This window comes from Python bivittatus, unplaced genomic scaffold, assembly GCF_059951505.1.
Source record: "Python bivittatus isolate LINGU-HERP-01145 unplaced genomic scaffold, Pbiv_v1 ctg000680_np1212, whole genome shotgun sequence".
Lineage (NCBI taxonomy): Eukaryota > Metazoa > Chordata > Lepidosauria > Squamata > Pythonidae > Python > Python bivittatus.
The window spans coordinates 8,362,195-8,381,857 of NW_028277095.1; the positions used below are offsets into that span (position 1 = coordinate 8,362,195).

General features: G+C 47.7%; 1 protein-coding gene across 1 annotated transcript; it reads left to right on the plus strand.

The window, feature by feature from the left end:
* The first annotated feature begins 718 nt into the window (after nt 1–718).
* Nucleotides 719–4,619, plus strand: LOC148214414 (uncharacterized). Its single transcript, XM_088152043.1, has 4 exons — nt 719–875; nt 1,151–1,279; nt 1,573–1,767; nt 2,912–4,619. Exons 2-4 carry the CDS (start codon nt 1,213–1,215, stop codon nt 3,619–3,621), a joined length of 972 nt encoding a protein of 323 aa, XP_088008169.1. The 5' UTR covers nt 719–875; nt 1,151–1,212; the 3' UTR covers nt 3,622–4,619.
* The last annotated feature ends 15,044 nt before the right edge of the window (nt 4,620–19,663 follow it).

Sequence of the window (19,663 nt, forward strand, 5' to 3'; positions counted from 1 at the left end):
GACCTACAGCAAGATCTCAAATATATGAACCTTAACCCTAACCCATAAACCTGGAGAAAGTGGCAAGCACGTTTTCTAGGTTTGCGCATGACACAAAGCCTCTGGTCATTTTACATGTGTTTTTGAACAAGCTCTAAGACCGTCATTTACAAACCGGAGTGGGCGTCCACACATTCAGCCCAAAGCAAAGCGCTCCCTTCTCTCTTAGAGAGACACCTGAACCAGATCACTTGATCGGTCACGCAAGCCCTAAGTGCGAGATCACTCAGTTTGATTGCTTTCCAAACTTCATTTTGATGTCTAGAGGAAGGAAATCTTCTTTTGAGATTTCCTGATCGCACTTTATCCATCCTGAATTCAGGCGGACGTGGCTCCTCTTCAGTGCAAACGACCGTCTGCTAGAAGGTTCCCACTGGGCGAAGTGGAGTACGAGTTGGAAAGTCCCGTGTCAGTGATTATACCTGCTAGGGAATCCCGAAGAGTCGGACACGACTTCAGGACTGAACAACAACAGGGAATCTGGAGGCTCTCGGGCCAAGCGGCTCCCTTGGGGACTGTGGATAATCTGGTCATGGCCGTGCCGATTGACTCAGAGGGCTGCTGTAAAGAAAATGTGTAAAACATGCACGAAAAGCAAAATCCTGTTGTTTATACAGCAGTTCTAGGGCTTTCTTCCTCAGGGGAGGCAAATATCCATTAAAATAACCCCTCCAAGGGGCCTCCCCTCCAAGCGCATCGCTTCTGCAAAGGCCCATCGCCCACCAGCCAAGTGGTTTTGGGCCGCAAAGAGGCGGAACCTCACATCTCTCAGACCTCAGTTCCAGCAGGACCAGCAAGACCCAGCAGTGGGGACGCCTCACCTGCAGACCCCAAAGGTGTGTGCTGGTCATTCTTTCACTTTGGGTTTCTCTTAACATAAAGCTTCAAAATATTACGTTTTGCCATTTCTGGGGCAAATGCTTGCTTGATTCATTATAATAAGGACAGCCTTTCTCAGACTGGATAGGACCATGCATTATTTATTCTGATTGCTGATTTTTATCACGCTGGCTGCCTTTATAAAGCACCGAGTGCTGATTTTATTTCAATAATGATTTTTCTCTCCCTCTCCCTCTCTCCCTCCCTCTCTCTCTCTTCTCTACCTCTATAGTGTACTCCAGGAAACTTAGTCCTACAGGACTTCAGTGCAATGCTAGCAGGGGCTCTTCTGGGATGTCTCCACCAATAACCCGAAGAGGCTTTGGTGGGCCACAGCCTGTCACTTGGCACGGATGCCCAGGTGGGTTGGAGGGAGGGAGCTGGCGCACATATGGAGTAGTGTCAGGCAGCAGTCCAACCCGTGCTCCTGCCTCTGTGCCAACCAGCCAAGAAAACCCATCTGGAAATGATGCTGCACAGACCTCCCTGAAGTGACATCGCCATCCTCTTCTGCCTTTTCAGTAATTTCCATGGGACTGTGCAGGAGAACTTCCAAGGCACTCAGGTCGCTTGCTGCCTCCACCACGGCAGCGCTCACTTGAAGTAGAAGAGTCCCTCTGTCTCACTCGGTTCCTCTCTGTCTGACTCTTTCAGAGGTCGGAGCCCCCGATGGGGAACAACACCTTTCCCGGCCTGACCATCTTCACGGAGCACCTGCTCAGCCCAGAAGCGAGCATTACCCGAGGCCCCTCCATCACTATGTGAGGACACCTGAGGTCCCCTGCGCTCCTGCTTCATCCTTAGCATCTGTTTATCAGAACATGCCTCAAATCCTTCCTGGCGTGCAAGGTGAGTGCTGAGCAGACTTGCTTCCAGGAATTACCCACAGACCTGACCTGCTTCAGGCAGCAAACCCACCTTTCCTACCATCAGTTTGCTCCTGCTCCCTGCTCAAGGCAGCAGGAAGGACCCACGTGCTAGTCAAGCGCTTCTGGGGTCCTTCCAGGCTGAGAGAGCCTCAAACTGAGGACCAGTCTCTGCTCCAAGAGGCATCAAAGCAAGCCCATGGCAACTAGTGTGGGCTGAATGGTGAGTGCCAAAGTCTTGCAGATGGGGAAATTGTCCACCTGCCAAGGGAGGATCCCTTGCAAGATGCCTGAAGGTGCACAGTCTCATCACGCTCTTCCAAAATGCGTGAAATTTTGCTGTGGGCTGTAGAGGATGCAATGCATTGAGACGAATCCCCCATAAATAATCGACATCCATCCAGACCCAAGTCAGAAAAACTAGTTGATATACCTAGTTACGACACATAAAACCTAAAACTAATCTTAAAGCAAACTTCTTAAAAATCTTACATCTTAACGCAGAAGGTGAGTGATTAAGAAGCTGCCTTCCAGCGTGGTTCCCGGTATTTGAGGAGGGAACCTGGGGAACCACTCACCCATTTTCAGTCTGCCAGATGAGTCCAGCCTGACTGGGCGTACCTGATCAGTTGCTGACTGAGGTTCACTGGCACGCAGCAGTCGACCTCAAGGGAGGGAAGGGAGCCATGCTGTCCTGTACCATGGCAATTGGATTACTCCCAGAGATGATGAGACCACATCTCTGAACATTTGCGAGAGGTTGGTGGAAGAAGCACCTCTTCATCCTGATGATCCCCCCGGATGTTCTCCAAAGTAATCTCTGCTTCATTCCTGCCAGTCCTTACTGGCCTCGTGTTCCCCCCTTGGGCCAGTTCTGCAAAGTTTTCCAAGCTTGTAGGTTGCAGATTGCCTGTTCTGACGCTGTGAACCGAGAAGGAAGTTGCTACGGGCAGAAAAGGTCTGCAGAGGCTGCACACAGTCCTTTCTTCCCTTCTTTCATAGTCGAGCAGGGGCAAATGTGGAGGTGGGAGAGGTATGGGAACCTAAGAGTGGTTCCCATTTTGTCTCAGCCAACTGGAAGAGATTTGGGGTCCTCCAATCATAGGTCCCGTTTTTGTTTCTTTCAGAGATGGATGTTCAAGCTGAGCTCAAGAAGAAACACTACCCATCTCCTTCTTGCTCAGAACATGAAGGAACCCTGTTAATGGGTTATATCGGTGATTTCCAGGTGCAACAACAGCTCCTGACGGAGTTGGTCGATGTCCTGACAACCGAAGGCATCGTGTTCGAAGAAAGCCCTTCTCTATTCTCCCTTCCGGACAATGCTGCGGGAACTGCCTTACCCCGGCGTGATGGAGACCAGTCCCAGGATCTCCCACGTTTGGCCACTGGCACTCTGGGAATGGCAAGCTCTACTGAGGCTCATGCGGATCCTTCAAGGGGCAAGCTACCACCAATGCCCACATCACGAGGCAAAGGAGAGCTTGTTGGTCTCTACAGGTCTCCTAAGGACCTTTCAAAGGTTAGAGGAGGCCAGCATTCAGACTCCTTGACTGCACGTCATGCTACCAAACAGCCTGATGAAACGTCTGTGCAGACCAGAGCTGATTATAGCTTGTTTGTACAAGGAACGAAGGTCAAAATACTGTATCAGGAAGAGTCGTTTGGGGCAACAACTCACCAGGAAAAGAAGCAGGATGCAGCCGCTCTGAAAACCTGGGGAGACAAGAAGAAATCCGACAGCGGTCAGAGCAAACATAAGGGTGAGGGGAAGCTGAAGAACTTTGAGGAGTCACCTCGGAAAAGTCAGGAATGCAGCCACCCTGGAAGACATTGATGGGGCCCCCCAACCAACTTGCCAGACTGAAGAAGCTGCTTGGGCAAGCAGCAAAACATTTCAAAGCAAAGGAAAAGAAATCCAGTTGCCAGGACTCAACCTCTTCAATTTGCATTAAGCTCCCTGCCCAGAATCTTCCAGAGGGAAAGACTGAAGTGGCCTATCGCCAAGGAGAGCCAACGTTTGGGTGACCAAACTGGAAAGAGATATCCATTTCTCTCTCTCGCTCCAAAAAGACTTTAATTCTCCTCGCTGAGGTCCAGCGGGCTGCCTCCTCCCTCTCCCCTTCGTATGGGGGAGATGAAGAGGGATCCTGAAGCAAAGGAGAGGCTTTGATGGCTGTTGACGTTTCATTTGGCCGGATACCGGCCTCGGTCAGACTGGGTGCTTCTCTAAAAGCCTTTGTTTTCCTGGTCTTGGTGTGCAGGAGCTGAGAATCCAACAGCTTTGTGGCGGGTGGGATTGGAGCAAGGGGCGCCTGCTTGCACACTGGCGTTGGGTCTCGATCTGGCAGATCTAAACTCAGCTGTTGAGTAGGGACAGAAATTACTGGCAGTTTCTGTCGAGGAAGACGTGAAGCTGGCTTAGGCGGCTGTTGGTCTTGAGGCTTAGGCGTGGGGTAGAAAGTTAGTCTGGACAAATGGTGTGATGTCGGCTTCGGCCCATCATGAATCAGCCTCCAGCTAATTCCACCTGGATGACAGAGAATCTTCATCAGCAAATTCAAGAGTTATTTCTTGTAGAGATTAATTGTTGTTGTATGCGTCGCTTTCACATCCTTCAGTTTTCTTTTAAATAAGGATCTGTAAAATATTTTATATTTCTAGTTAATGTTATATTACAGTATTTTTTTTTAAATGCACTGCTTTTTAAAGTTAGTTTTGTTATTGAAATGCCTTCAAACGTGTTAATTAAAAGTGGGAAAATCTCTCCGTTTTGGGGTGATTCATTTACTATAGTACACATCATTTTGGGGGAGACACGAAACAGAAGGCTTAAAAACATAGAAAAGGCCCAGCAGGATCAGGTCGAGGTCCATATTAATCCAGCCTTTGGCTTCTCACCCCAGCCAATCACCTTTGGAAGCTGGAGCTCCATCAACTTTGGCCACTATTTCCCTGCAACTGGTATTTGGAGGCCAGCAGCTTCTGACTCGGAGTCTTCAAGACCATTGTGCCAGAAACAAAAGGAAAAGCAAACAGCCTGTACATGAGTTGTGAAAAAGAAGGGGTGAACTGCTAACAGGCTGTGGTGAGAAGCAGAACTTCTTATCTCCCCTTTTGCATCTGTCTTTCAGAAGGAGGAGCTGCACCTCTGGGTAGACAAGGAGAGGGTAAAAGAACACTTAGCTAATTGAAATGAATAATCAATTCCAGCCTGACTACTGAAGGAGCTGGCTAATCCCAGATCTGGAAACTTGACCTTTGAGAAATTTACAGATCTGGTATGATCCAGGACTACAGGAGAGCAAATGCCCTCATCATCAACAACAGGAAGGAGGACGACCTGGGAAGTTATAGCCCTGTCACCTTGATATCCTTACAGGGCAAGGCCTTCAAGCAGATTATTGAATAGCATGTTCTGAGCAATGGGATAGGTTAGCAACAATGAACGAAAGCGAGCATGGATTGGTCACAAGTCATGCGAACTTGACTTTGTCACCTTTTTTGACAGAGTTAAGGAGCTTAATAAATTGGGGAAAGAACCTAGTACACCCTGAGTTCAGCAAAGCTTTCAACAACGTAATGCATGAAGTCTTCCGTAAAATGGTGAAATATGGACTATCAAAGTACTGTTAGGTGGCTTCACAATTAGCTAAATGAGCAGACGCAGACAGCCCTCGTAAGTGGTTCCACGTCAGCTTGGAAAGCGGTGTCAGATGGAGACTGGGCTCTGCGCCGATGAACATCTTCCTCACGACATAGTTGTTGGGGGGACTTAACAAATCTACAGGTGATGGAAGCTGGAAGCGGTGGATGAAGGGAGGCCATTCAAAAAGCTCTAGACAGACTTGAGTTGACATGATTCAGGCGGAATTTAGCAGGCAGGAAAGTAATCTGGGTCAGAAACACGGAGGAGACCTGGCTTTGCAGTAGTCCATGTGAAAGGGATCTGGGTGCCTGGTCGTCCACAAACGACAGCCAGGAGCCTGATGCGACTTCAGAAAAGTCTTGGGGTGCGTTAATAGGAGCGCAGAATACAGATCAGATACACTTTCTCATCCTTAGCTCCTCCCCTTCAGAAAGGTAATTTCTGCCAAGGCAGAAGATAGGGTTCCAGGATCTAGGCAGTTGCCTGTCTCCATCAGGGTTCCTGCCTGCTGATCTTGCCCCTCTAAGGCCACAAACAGCCCAACAGTGAGAGAAATCTCGAAGTCCCAAAGGAATGTATGAATCCAGCGACTTTCTCTCATGCCAAACTTTATATTTAACGCTTCTAAGTCTGCAGGCAATCTGTTTTCCCAAGGGAGCAGAAGACTGCAGGAGAGGGTCCTTCCACCTCAGCAGTTGCAAAGCTTTCTGCAGCTCCCCTCACCCCAAAGATCTCCCTAGCTTGAGGAGGAAGGATAAGAGCAGGACAGACGGTAAGGAAGGAGTGTGCCCGTCACCAGGAACCTTTTGGTCTCGGGACTCCTGGAAGCAGACTAGCTTCGCATTCAGAATGCTAGAACTGTCATCGTTATTGCACCTAAGGCTTTCCAGTGATTCTGAACCACGCAAGTCTCCTCTCACATGGATAGCGCATCTAAAGGAGTCCATATTTTCCTTTGGATGCACGGGCACGAACTCTACATGTCCGCTTAGTGAATTTTACAGCTTAAATAAAGGAAGCGAAACAGAGAACGGAGCGAACAGCTTTGGAAAGACAGGCTATCAGTCCACAGAGACACGATCAGCTGCTTTGCCCACGTGAAGCACAAATCTCTGAGCTTGGAGGGGAGGCCCCTTGGAGGGGTTATTTTAATGGATATTTGTCTCCCTTGAGGAAGAAAGCCCTAGAGCTGATCTATAAACAACAGGATTTTGCTTTTCGTGCACGTTTTACACATTTTCTTTACAGCAGCCCTCTGGGTCAATCGGCACGGCCATGACCAAATTTAGGGCTTGCTGATCACATCCTCAGCTCCGGATGAGGGCACTTGATATGCTACGTCCTCCAATGACATCATCCTCACCCCCATAATCTACTTTGAGTATTGGCCCCAGCATCACAATCCCTTGGTTACCGTGGGGTCAAGCATAAACCATTTTCCTCTGGGGCAACTTGCTTATTCACTCCTTACTGGATGCTCATTCAGTTAGGGGTGTGGGAGTCGTCTCTCCATTTTTTCAAAAACCAACTTATTTTCTTGCCTTTCTTCTTTCGTATACTTCTTTTCATCATGGCAGGTAGGAATTGGTGCCATTTTCATAGACTGACAAATCCTTAATTCTCCCAGGAGGCTCTCAGAAATTTTACCAGCGTATGAACTGCATAGTTGGGGGCCAAAGTTTTTCCTTATAGAAGAAAGACACAAAGAAATATGGAAACTTGGAGAAAAAAGGCGAATAAGAACTACAAAGGACAAAAGAGACAATGGGGTTTGCGTGACCAATCAAGTGATCTGGTTCAGGTGTCTCTCTAAGTCAGAAGGGAGCGCTTCGCTTTGGGCTGAATGTGTGGACGCCCACTCTGGTTTGTAAATGACGGTCTTAGAGCTTGTTCAAAAACACATGTAAAATGACCAGACGCTTTGTGTCATGCGCAAACCTAGAAAACGTGCTTGCCACTTTCTCCAGGTTTATGGGTTAGGGTTAAGGTTCATATATTTGACATCTTGCTGTAGGTCATGAATTTGGAAAGCAAAGCAAACCACACCCAGCTTCTCCCCCAAAGACCCCAGGGGTCACTTGGTGAGGGGAGCAGGATGAGGAGGGGGAGGGCAGGAGCACTGCCCACTTGGTCTCTTCAGCAGTCTCTGAGCTTCGGCAAGAGAGGGAGAGAAGCACCCTTGTGGAGGTATCGGGGTGGAGCCACCCGTCCGACCCGTTGTGCCCTTGACACCATTCTGTTTTTAGCCAAGGAGCATTCTGATGATCCAAACGTGGACTTTGTTCAATGAGTTAGGAAAGACAGTACAAAAACTGTGAAAAACTCTTATCCACAGAAGTGGGAGAAGGGCAGCATTTGCCTAGTACATGGCCAGGAAGGGAACCTTGGATCTGATGGACATATGGTGGCGTGGCGTGGCGTGGCGTGGCGTGGCGTGGCGTGGCGTGGCTTGGCGTGGCTTGGCTTGGCTTGGCTTGGCTTGGCTTGGCTTGGCTTGGCTTGGCTTGGCTTGGCTTGGCTTGGCTTGGGCTGGGTTTGCATTGATCAAGAGTCGGCATCTCTGTACAAGGACAACCAGAAAGCAAAACTGGTAAAGCCGCTGCCCAAAATAGTGATGGCGAAACTTTTGGGTCAGCATGTCAAACATCCAGAAAATACCTAACTCTGACTCTGCTGCTGTGTGAGCACCCCCCCTCCACCCCGCCAAACAAAAGAGCAACCATTCTTTACAAATTCATTTATTTTTTAAAAAGTGCAGTCCAATCATGTGTGGTGCTATGTATTATATAAAGGAACACATATGTTGAAGCTCTTAAAGAATCCATGTGAATCAGCAATTTAACCAAATAAAGAACATCTTCAAGGATAAGAAAAGCAGAAAGGAAGTTCACAAAGAGGGAAATGGGTGGGAAATTCATAGAATCATGGTTGGAAGGTCATCAGGTCCAACCCCAGGATTCACTAGACCAGCCCAGATACATGACTGTCGCCTCTTTACTGCTCTTTACACTTGTATTTGTAGCTCTTACTGGGGAGGAATACAATAGCAGAAAGACTTCCCGATAGAAGATGAGAACCAGCTGTTGGAGCTTCCAAAATCTTGCAGAGGTCCTCAGGGTGAAGAATCTGCTAGGACCACATTTGGGGAAGAAGCAAAGTGCCCCTATTGCGTTCAGAGAAGTTGAGGAAGGAGGGGGAGAGCTGGAGGTAACAGTCGTCAATCAATCAATCAATCAATGGTGGGGTCCTGGGGGTTCACCCTTCAGAATAGGAACATAATAAGGACAGACTTTCTCAGACTGGATAGGAACATGCATTGTTTATTCTGATTGCTAATCTTGATCATGCTGGCTGCCTTTATAAAGTACCGAGTGCTGATTTTATTTTAATAATGATTTCAAAAGGTTCAGCTGATAGACGATCACCTTTATCTGCGACGCTAACCCCATATTCCTTGGAACATTTTCAACTCACTTCTACACAGGTCTTAAACCTCTTCTACTTTTGTTGCTCTTTTGCTCCGTATTCCTGATTGTGCTGTTAAATCTCTCCTTCTCTCGCTCTCTCTCATCTCTACCTCGATAGTGTAATCCAGCATAACGTTGTCCTGAAGGACGTCACTCTGCAATTCCGCTCTGCTGGTGCACAGGAGCTGACGCTCTTGACAGCAGCCTTCCTAGCTAGTGAGAGAAGGCCAAAGGACATTCCACTGGACAGTTGGGTGTCCTGCCAGGTTCTTCGATCATACCAAGGCCTATTTCTGGATCTTTTTTCTCCTCTTAAGATGGTCTCAGACCCCTCAGACTCAAATCCTACTGTCTTGCTCCGGGAGCAGTTAGTAGAGGCTCTTCAGGAATGTCTGCACAAATAACTTGAAGAGGCTTCGGTGGGCCACAGCTTGTCACATGGCAAGGATGCCCAGGGTGGCTTGGAAGGAGGGAGCTGGCACACATATGGAGTAGTGTCAGGCAGCAGTCCAAACCGTGCTCCTGCCTCTGTGCCAACCAGCCGAGAAAACACATTTGGAAATGACGAGACCACATCTCTGAACATTTGTGAGAGGTTGGTGGAAGAAGCACCTCTTCATCCTGATGATCCCTCACGATGTTCCCCCAAATAATCTCTGCTTCATTCCTGACAGTCCTTACTGGCCTCGGGTTCCCCCCTTGGGCCAGTTCTGCAAAGTTTTCCAATCTTGTAGGTTGCAGATTGCCTGTTCTGACGCTGTGAACCGAGAAGGAAGTTGCTACGTGCAGAAAAGGTCTGCAGAGGCTGCACACAGTCCTTTCTTCCCTTCTTTCATAGTCGAGCAGGGGCAAATGTGGAGGTGGGAGAGGTATGGGAACCTAAGAGTGGTTCCCATTTTGTCTCAGCCAACTGGAAGAGATTTGGGGTCCTCCAACCATCGGTTCCGTTTTTGTTTCTTTCAGAGATGGATGTTCAAGCTGAGCCCGAGAAGAAACATTACCCATCTCCTTCTTGCTCAGAACATGAAAGAACTCTGTTACTGGCTTACATTGGTGAATTTCACATGCAACAAGAGCTCCTGCCTGAGCTGGTCGATGTGCAGAGCGCAGAAGGCATCACGTTCCAACAAAGCCCTTCTCAATTCTCCCTTCCGGACAATGCTGCGGGAGCTGCCTTACCCCGGCGTGATGGAGACCAGTCCCAGGATCTCCCACGTTTGGCCACTGGCACTCTGGGAATGGCAAGCTCTACTGAGGCTCATGCGGATCCTTCAAGGGGCAAGCTACCACCAATGCCCACATCACGAGGCAAAGGAGAGCTTGTTGGCCTCTGCAGGTCTCCTAAGGACCTTAAAAAGGCTAGAGGAGGGCAGCATTCAGACTCCCGGACTGCACGTCATGCTTCCAAACAGCCTGATGAAAGATCTGCACAGGCCAGAGCTGATTATGCCTTGTTTGTACAAGGAAGACAGATCAAAATGTCAGGAAGAGATCTTGCCCCAGGAAGAAACCACCCGGAAATGGAGCAGGATGCAGCCACCATGAAATCCTCGGGAGGCAAGAAGAAATCCGAAAATGGTGAAAGCAGAGACCAGGGTGAGGAGAAGCTGATGAACTTCAAGGAGGCACATGGGAAAACACCTCACAGAAAGATTGCCAGTCCAGGATCCCCCCCACCTTTAGGTAAAAGCTCCAGGATCGCTGTGATGACAGGGCACACCGGTCAAGCCACCCATATTCTGTCTTCCGATTCAGCAGTGGACCCTACATTATCTAAGGTGAAAGCTCTAGCTTCACCCAAAATGCCCATAATAACCTTGGAGATACCTATAGGCAAACCACCTCATCTGCACAGGGAAAGAAACAGCTTGGAATCTGAGGACAGGCAGATGAGTCGAAAGAAGGAGGAGAAGAAAATGTCCTCTGGGACTCGGGGAAAAGAGCAGCTTCTCCAAAAGAGAGAGAAGCCTTCGAAACGAATCTGTGCAACGGCAGCGGCAGCCGCCTCTGGAAACAAGAGCACCCCTTGCCTTCTGGGATGATTCTAATTTAACCAACGGCGTCCCAAAACCCTACCGGGACCTAAGAGCAGTATTCAGCCGAAAGGAGTCAGACACACTGCCTCCTCGTAGAGACACTGACTGTGCCATTGAAACTGACCCCGGGGCTAAATTCCCAAAGAAGAAAACATATTCTATGGCTACAGAGAACTTGCAGCCCTGAGGGGATTCATAGACACAAACCTGGCTAGAGGGTTTATGCAACCAGCCAAATCCCAGATGGCAGCACCAGTAGCTGGTGTGGGTCTTCCGGGCTGTGTGGCCATGTTCTGGAAGTTTTGTTTCCTAACGTTTCGCCAGCATCTGTGACCGCCATCTTCAGAGGACAGGAGCACAGACAGGAGCAGTTCTCTCTGTGCCCAGGATGATGTGACCCTTTTGTGGGTATTGATAGAGATCTGAAGGGGGGGATTGGGAGGTGTGGGGGAGGTGGGGTTTGGGTTAACGAGTGGCTGCTTGTTTTGGTGTCACCATATGTGTGTATCTTCCTGGGGATTAGGCAGGGTTTTTTCTTCTATTGAGTTGTTAACGAGGGGCTGCTGGGGGTGATTAGTATGTTCATTGTGTGAACCGTTCACACGTCCTGGTGGTTGAGCTGAGTTTGTTGTCCTTTTGCAGGCTGTATTTTTCAGGATTAGCAGCCAGGTTTTGTTGAATTTTAGACTCTCCTCTTTTTTATTGAAGCTGTGCTGGTGTTTGTGAATCTCAATGGCTTCCCGGTATAGCCTGGTATAGTGCCTGTTGGTGTTGTCCAGTATCTCTGTGCTTTCAAATAGGATTTTGTGTCCAGTGTGTTTGAGAGCATGTTCAGCTACTGCAGATTTTTCTGGTTGCTGTAGTCTGCAGTGTCTTTCATGTTCTTTTATCCTGGTCTGGATGCTGCATTTTGTGGTCCCGATGTATACTTGCCCGCAGCTGCATGGTATGCGGTATACTCCTGCGGCGGTGAGGGGATCCCTTTTGTCTTTTGCTGATTTTAGCACTTCTTGTATTTTTCTGGTGGGTCTGAAGATTATTTGGAAATTGTGTTTTTCCATCAGTTTTCCCATGCGGTCTGTGACCCCTTTGATGTAGGGCAGAAATACTTTGTTGGTGGGTGGCTGTTTTTCTTCTCCAGTCGCATATTGTTTTCTTGGTTTGATGGCTCTTTTTATTTCATTCTTGGAGTAGCCATTCGCTTGTAGGCCCCAATTAAGGTGGTTAAGTTCAGAGTTGAGGAATTGGGTTTCGCAGATCCGATTGGCCCGATTCATCAGGGTTTTGACAATGCCTCTTTTCTGACGTGGGTGGTGGTTGGAGTTTGGGTGGGAGGGGGGAATAAATAGAGGGACGTTTACCCAAGGCTTTAGTTTTAGCAATGTTCTGTTTGCAAGCTACATGTACCCCATAATAAAGAAGTATTTTTCTGAACCCAGCCTGGTTGCGTGAGAATGCTTCTGAATTGGGTTTTGGACATCGTGGACTTGACATTCACTGAAACCGGAAGGCGTTGGCTGGTATGCGAAAAAGAGGCTTTTGCAGTTCGGTGGGCTTTATTGACTTGCCGACACCTCCTAGAAGGTGCATCCCATCCATTTCAGGTCTGGACTGATCATAAAAATTTGGAAGCCCTGACAACACCCCAAAAACTCTCCCCCAAACAGGTTCTATGGGCCCAATTTTTCAGCCGCTTCAAATTCACACTAAAGTTTCTCCCAGGAGGGAAAAACTTTCCGGCTGATGCTTTGTCGAGACTTCCCCAACACAACAGCCAGCGAGAGCAAATTGTAGCACCAGTGATTGCCAAAGCCCAAACTGGCTCGGTGGCAGTCACTAGAACCCAGGCTCAAAAAACAAAAACTGTTCCAACAAGTGAACTACTTCAAAAAATCAACTCAGCATTAGAGACAGACGAATGGTTTCAAACCAATAAAACTGCTCTAACAAAAGAACAAGAAGCATGCTGGATGGGAGACAAATTATACGTGCCATTTAAACTTCGCGAAGACATTTTGCAAAGAGGCCATGATGACAAAACATTTCGGATTTGTAAAAACTTCACATTTATTACGTAGACAGTTCTGGTGGCCTACCATGAGAAAAGACATTTCTGAATATGTGAACACATGCCCCACCTGTGCTATGGCAAAAAAGAGGGGAGGAAAACCTTTCGGATGATTACAACCAGTAGCTACCCCTCACCAACCCTGGAAGGAAATGGCCATGCACTTTATTCTTGATTTACCAGAAAGTAATCACAACACGGTCAGATGGGTAGTCCTAGACCTATTCTCCAAACAGGCACATTTTATCCCCCGTGCCTCCATTCCAAATGCTCAGAAACTAGCCAAGTTATCCATTCAACATATATGCCGCCTCCATGGCGCCCCATGGCAAGGGGAAATTTCAGATCGTGGCCCACAGTTTACCTCCAAATTTTGGAAGGAATTTATTAAAATGATTGTTTCCACACAAGCCCTGAGTTCCAGTTTTCATTCCCCAGACTGATGGGGCTTCTGAGAAATGGAACTCTTTACTAGAACAATATTGAAGTTGTTTTACCAATCACCAGCAAGATAATTGGACAGAGCTTCTGCCTTTTGCTGAGGTTGCTTATAACAACACTCTTCACCAAAGCACTGGATTTACACCACATAAAAGAGCTACAGGTCAAGATTTTATGCCCATTCCTGAATTACCACTAAAGATTTCCCAGAACTCTCTGCTGATGAATGGATCACTAACATCACCAATCTATGGCCTTTAATTGTAAAATCCCTTCAGAACGCCAGAGAACGACACAAAAAATGTGCTGATCGTAAACGCTCTGGACAACTACCCTGGAAGGTGGGAGACCTGAAAGTGGGGCTTTCAGCAAAAAACTTGAAAAGCACTCAGCCATGTAAAAAACTAGGCCCAAAAGATCTGGGACCATTCGCTGTTGAAAAAGTCATCAGTCCTGCGGTTTTTAAATTAAATCTTCCAAAAAATTACAGAAAAGTCCACCCACTTTTTCATGTGGATGCATTAAAACCATTCAAAGACTCCAGCACTGGGCATCCAACCAAGCAGCCTCCCAAAACAACCATGACTGAAGGGAAAGACAGTTTCAAACGCAAGCCATTTTGGACTCTAGGAAACATAAAGGCAAATTACAGTATTTAGTGCGATGGAAACATTTTCCCAAATCACATCAAGAATGGGTGGATACTGCACATGCGAATGCGCCCAAACTTATTAAAGACTTCCATACCAAATATCCAAGCAAACCTACATAAGCCAAACCGTGGCTATAAATCCCAGGTGTGTATTCTGTAATGTCTGTCCTTCCTGTACAGGTTCTTCGGTACAATTTATCAACACTACACGTATTACATATATGTACTGGATTCGTTTACAGATTCTTTTTCGAATGTAATGACGTTCGTCTTGCTGGAGGGCGGCATGTCAGGACCCGCACAAGCTATTATTCAAAGCCAGTAGAAAGCATCTTAAGAATGTAGGATAGTGCTGTATCTTTAGTAGGATTAAATGTCAGTTACAGGTAAGACTATGATTTGTATAACCGCTTGCTGGTTCCTGCCATAAAAGCCAGGAGGAGGGGGAAATAACAGGACAAGAGCCAGGCGCAGCCGTTACCTCGGCTGGAGGCGCCAACAGGGCCAAGCGGCCGTGCGGCCCGGGAACAGGCGCGAAGAAATTCAACCGGGAACAGTGGACAAAGGGGGGAAGGGGGTTAAAAGGGGAGCTTTAGGCTAGTGAAATGAGACTCAACAAACTACCGTGTGCTGTATGCTGCCTCTCAAGAAGGAAATCCTTGATGGAACTAAACAGACTGCAGAGGGTTTACTGAACTTGGGGACTGAGTGTGCAGACTCTGACACTTCTACTTCCAGACCTCTGGAGACGGGCCATGACTCTTCAGCGTTAGAGAACATTCAGTTGAACGCCCAATATAACGAGAAAGCCAGCATAAACGTCAGCCGATCTGGGATGAAGAGCAAAAGCACTACCCCAAAACAGAAGAAGCAGAAGAAGCACCAAACCAGTCCGCAGGACCAACCTGGCTTTGCAAATGATGCCATCTCTACAAGTGTTGTACCCTCTGGGGGAGAGCAACATTTCATCTAGGGCAACCAAGAAAGTCAATTCAGTGCCATCAAACAATGCTTTGCCAGAAGATCTTCTTATTTCAAAGGCAAAGGTTTTGCCTAAACTTCTAAGCAAGCCACCTTTGCACTTGGTGCCCAAGCCACCAGCACGTGCCTGGCCCAAGACAACATCACACCATTTGTCCAGACTAACTTTCTACCCCACGCCTAAGCCTCGAGACCAACAGCCGCCTAAGCCAGCTTCACGTCTTCCTCGACAGAAGCTGCCAGTCGTTTCTGTCCCTACTCAACAGCTGACTTTACATCTGCCAGATCAAGACCCAAAGCCAGCGTGGAAGCAGGCGCCCCTGGCTCCAATCCCACCCGCCACAAAGCCCTTGGATTCTCAGCTCCTGCACACCAAGACCAGGAAAACAAAGGCTTTTAGAAAAGCAACTAGTCTGACCAAGGCCGGTATCCGGCCAAATGACAAGTCAACAGCCATCAAAGCCTCTCCTTTGCTTCAGGATCCCTCTTCATCTCCCCCATAGGAAAGGGGAACATTTATCCCTTGGGGAAGGCCACCCCAAGACCTGGAGGCCTCAGAACCACTCTCAGAGAAGCAAAGGCCCCTTTGGGAGAAGATGAAGCAAGAGGCACAGAAGGAGAGGGAGGAGACAGACCCCATCAATGTCTTTCAGGGTGCTTGCGTTTCTCACTAACACGATGGACTCGTTGAGGGGAGAATAGGAGATGTGATTAGCAGAGTCTTTGGCATGTGGATGTCTTACTCCTAATCCTCACTCTCCCCAGTGGGTCATTGAGTGCTGCCTCCCTGGTGACCTTGTGGAGTGGCCTTCATCTTCCTGGGGACTGACGAAAGAGCAGCATGAAAAATGGGGGACAAATTGTGTCTGAGGCCTCCACCTCTGTTGGGGGAAGGATTTGCCATTCTGGCATAAATGCATTCCTCCTCTCCTCTCTCAAACCACCTATCTTCTCTGTCCAAAATGTGAACATCGTTGTCCTCACATGAGTGTCCTTTTTCCTCTAGATAAAGGTAAACTTCTGATTCTGGTCCTGTGTTGCTACTCCTCCTGTGCCGGGCCCTCCTCTTGGCTAAAGGCTGTTTGGCTCCTCCAATGTAGAGCTCTGAACACCCCTCACTGCCCTGGATTGCATCCACCACATTGCTCTTCTTCCTCTTGGTGTCCGATCCTTTGGCCGTACAAGCCTCTGTCTCCGCGTGTTGCTGGCTTTGAAAAGCACCAGTATCTGGTGTTTTCCAAATGTCCGTTTCACCTTCTCTGACACACCAGCCACGTAAGGCATTTCTGCCAGAGTGGACCCCAAAGACTCGGGTAATCGCATCTCCTATTGTCCCTTCAACGAGCCCATCAGGTTCGTGAGAAACGCAGCTGCCCTGGAAGACATTGATGGGGTCCCCCCTAACAACTTTCCAGACTGAAGAAGCTGCTTGGGGAAGCAGCGAAACCTATCAAACCAAAAGTAAAGAAGTCCGGTTGCCATGAATCAGCCTCCAGATAATTCCACCTGGATGAGAGAGAATCTTCATCAGCCAGTTCAAGAGTTATTTCTTGTAGAGATTAAATGTTGTTGTATGCGTCACTGGCATATACTTCAGTTTTCTTTTAAATAAGGATCTGTAAAATATTTTATATTTCTAGTTAATGTTATATTACAATATTTTTTAAAATGCACTGCTTTTTAAAGTTAGTTTTGTTATTGAAATGCCTTCAAACGTGTTAATTAAAAGTGGAAAGATCTCTCAGTTTTGGGGTGAATCATTCACTATAGTACACATCATTTTGGGGGAGACACGAAACAGAAGGCTTAAAAACACAGAAAAGGCCCAGCAGGATCAGGTCGAGGTCCATATTAATCCAGCCTTTGGCTTCTCACCCCAGCCAATCACCTTTGGAAGCTGGAGCTCCATCAACTTTGGCCACTATTTCCCTGCAACTGGTATTTGGAGGCCAGCAGCTTCTGACTCGGAGTCTTCAAGACCATTGTGCCAGAAACAAAAGGAAAAGCAAACAGCCTGTACATGAGTTGTGAAAAAGAAGGGGTGAACTGCTAACAGGCTGTGGTGAGAAGCAGAACTTCTTATCTCCCTTTGCATCTGTCTTTCAGAATGAGGAGCTGCACCTCTGGGTAGACAAGGAGAGGGTAAAAGAACACTTAGCTAATTGAAATGAATAATCAATTCCAGCCTGACTACTGAAGGGGCTGGGTAATCCCAGATCTGGAAACTTGACCTTTGAGAGATTTACAGATCTGGTATGATCCAGGACTACAGGAGAGCAAATGCCCTCATCATCAACAACAGGAAGGAGGACGACCTGGGAAGTTATAGCCCTGTCACCTTGATATCCTTACAGGGCAAGGCCTTCAAATAGATTATTCAATAGCATGTTCTGAGCAATGGGAAAGGTTAGCAACAGTGAACAAGAGCGAGCATGGATTGGTCACAACTTGACTTTCTCACCTTTTTTGACAGAGTTAAGGAGCTTAATAAATTGGGGAAAGAACCTAGTACACCCTGAGTTCAGCAAAGCATTCAACAACATAATGCATGAAGTCTTCCGTAAAATGGTGAAATATGGACTATATCAAAGTACTGTTAGGTGGCTTCACAATTAGCTAAATGAGCACACGCAGACAGCACTCGTAAGTGGCTCCACGTCAGCTTGGAAAGCGGTGTCAGATGGAGACTGGGCTCTGCGCCGATGAACATCTTCCTCACGACATAGTTGTTGGGGAGACTTAACAAATCTACAGGTGATGGAAGCTGGAAGCAGTGGATGAACGGAGGCCATTCAAAAAGCTCTAGACAGACTTGAGTTGACAAGATTCAGGCAGAATTTAGCAGGCAGGAAAGTAATCTGTGTCAGAAACACGGAGGAGACCTGGCTTTGCAGTAGTCCATGTGGAAGGGATCTGGGTGCCTGGTCATCCACAAACGACAGCCAGGAGCCTGATGCAACTTCAGAAAAGTCTTGGGGTGCGTTAATAGGAGCGCAGAATTCAGATCAGTTACACTTTCTCATCCTTAGCTCCTCCCCTTCAGAAAGGTAATTTCTGCCAAGGCAGAAGATAGGGTTCCAGGATCTAGGCAGGTGGCTTTCTCCATGAGGGTTCCTGCCTGCTGATCTTGCCCCTCTAAGGCCACAAACAGCCCAACACTGAGAGAAATCTTGACGTCCCAAAGGAATGTATGAATCCAGCGACTTTCTCTCATGCCAAACTTTATATTTAATGCTTCTAAGGCTGCAGGCAATCTGTTTTCCCAAGGGAGCAGAAGACTGCAGGAGAGGGTCCTTCCACCTCAGCAGTTGCAAAGCTTTCTGCAGCTCCCCTCACCCAGTGACCTTCCTAGCTTGAGGAGGAAGGATAAGAGCAGGACAGACGGTAAGGAAGGAGTGTGCCCGTCACCAGGAACCTTTTGGTCTCGGGACTCCTGGAAGCAGACTAGCTTCGCATTCAGAATGCTAGAACTGTCATCGTTATTGCACCTAAGGCTTTCCAGTGATTCTGAACCACGCAAGTCTCCTCTCACATGGATAGCGCATCTAAAGGAGTCCATATTTTCCTTTGGATGCACGGGCACGAACTCTACATGTCCGCTTAGTGAATTTTACAGCTTAAATAAAGGAAGCGAAACAGAGAACGGAGCGAACAGCTTTGGAAAGACAGGCTATCAGTCCACAGAGACACGATCAGCTGCTTTGCCCACGTGAAGCACAAATCTCTGAGCTTGGAGGGGAGGCCCCTTGGAGGGGTTATTTTAATGGATATTTGTCTCCCTTGAGGAAGAAAGCTCTAGAGCTGATCTATAAACAACAGGATTTTGCTTTTCGTGCACGTTTTACACATTTTCTTTACAGCAGCCCTCTGAGTCAATCGGCACGGCCATGACCAGATTATCCACAGTCCCCAAGGGAGCCGCTTGGCCCGAGAGCCTCCAGATTCCCTGTTGTTGTTCAGTCCTGAAGTCATGTCCGACTCTTCGGGATTCCCTAGCAGGTATAATCACTGACACGGGACTTTCCAACTCGTACTCCACTTCGCCCAGTGGGAACCTTCTAGCAGACGGTCGTTTGCACTGAAGAGGAGCCACGTCCGCCTGAATTCAGGATGCATAAAGTGCGATCGGGATATCTCAAAATAAGACTTCCTTCCTCTAGACATCAAAATGAAGATTCGAAAGCAATCAAACTGACTGATCTCCCACTTAGGGCTTGCTGATCACATCCTCAGCTCCGGATGAGGGCACTTCATGTGCTACGTGCTCCCATGACATCATCCTCACCACCATAATCTACTATGAATATTCCTTTGGCCCCCGCATCACCATCCCCTTGGTTACCATGGGGTCGAGCATAAACAATTTTCCTCGGGTGCCGTTCAGTTATTCACTCCTTACTGGATTCTCATTCAGTTAGGTGTGTGGGATTCGTCTCTCCGTTGATTCAAAAAAACTTATTTTCCTGCCTTTCTTCTTTCGTAGACTTTGTTCCATCATGGCAGGTAGGAAACGGTGCCATTTCCCTATACTGACAAATCCTTAAATTTAAATGATGGTCTTAGACCTTGTTCAAAAACACATGTA

Excerpts from the sequence above, each read along its gene's own strand:
- LOC148214414 (XM_088152043.1), top strand. The coding sequence starts at position 1,213 with ATGTCTCCACCAATAACCCGAAGAGGCTTTGGTGGGCCACAGCCTGTC. Across the intron at positions 1,280-1,572 it reads CACTTGGCACGGATGCCCAG|AGGTCGGAGCCCCCGATGGG; the intron begins GTGGGTTGGAGG and ends TGACTCTTTCAG. Across the intron at positions 1,768-2,911 it reads AATCCTTCCTGGCGTGCAAG|AGATGGATGTTCAAGCTGAG; the intron begins GTGAGTGCTGAG and ends TGTTTCTTTCAG.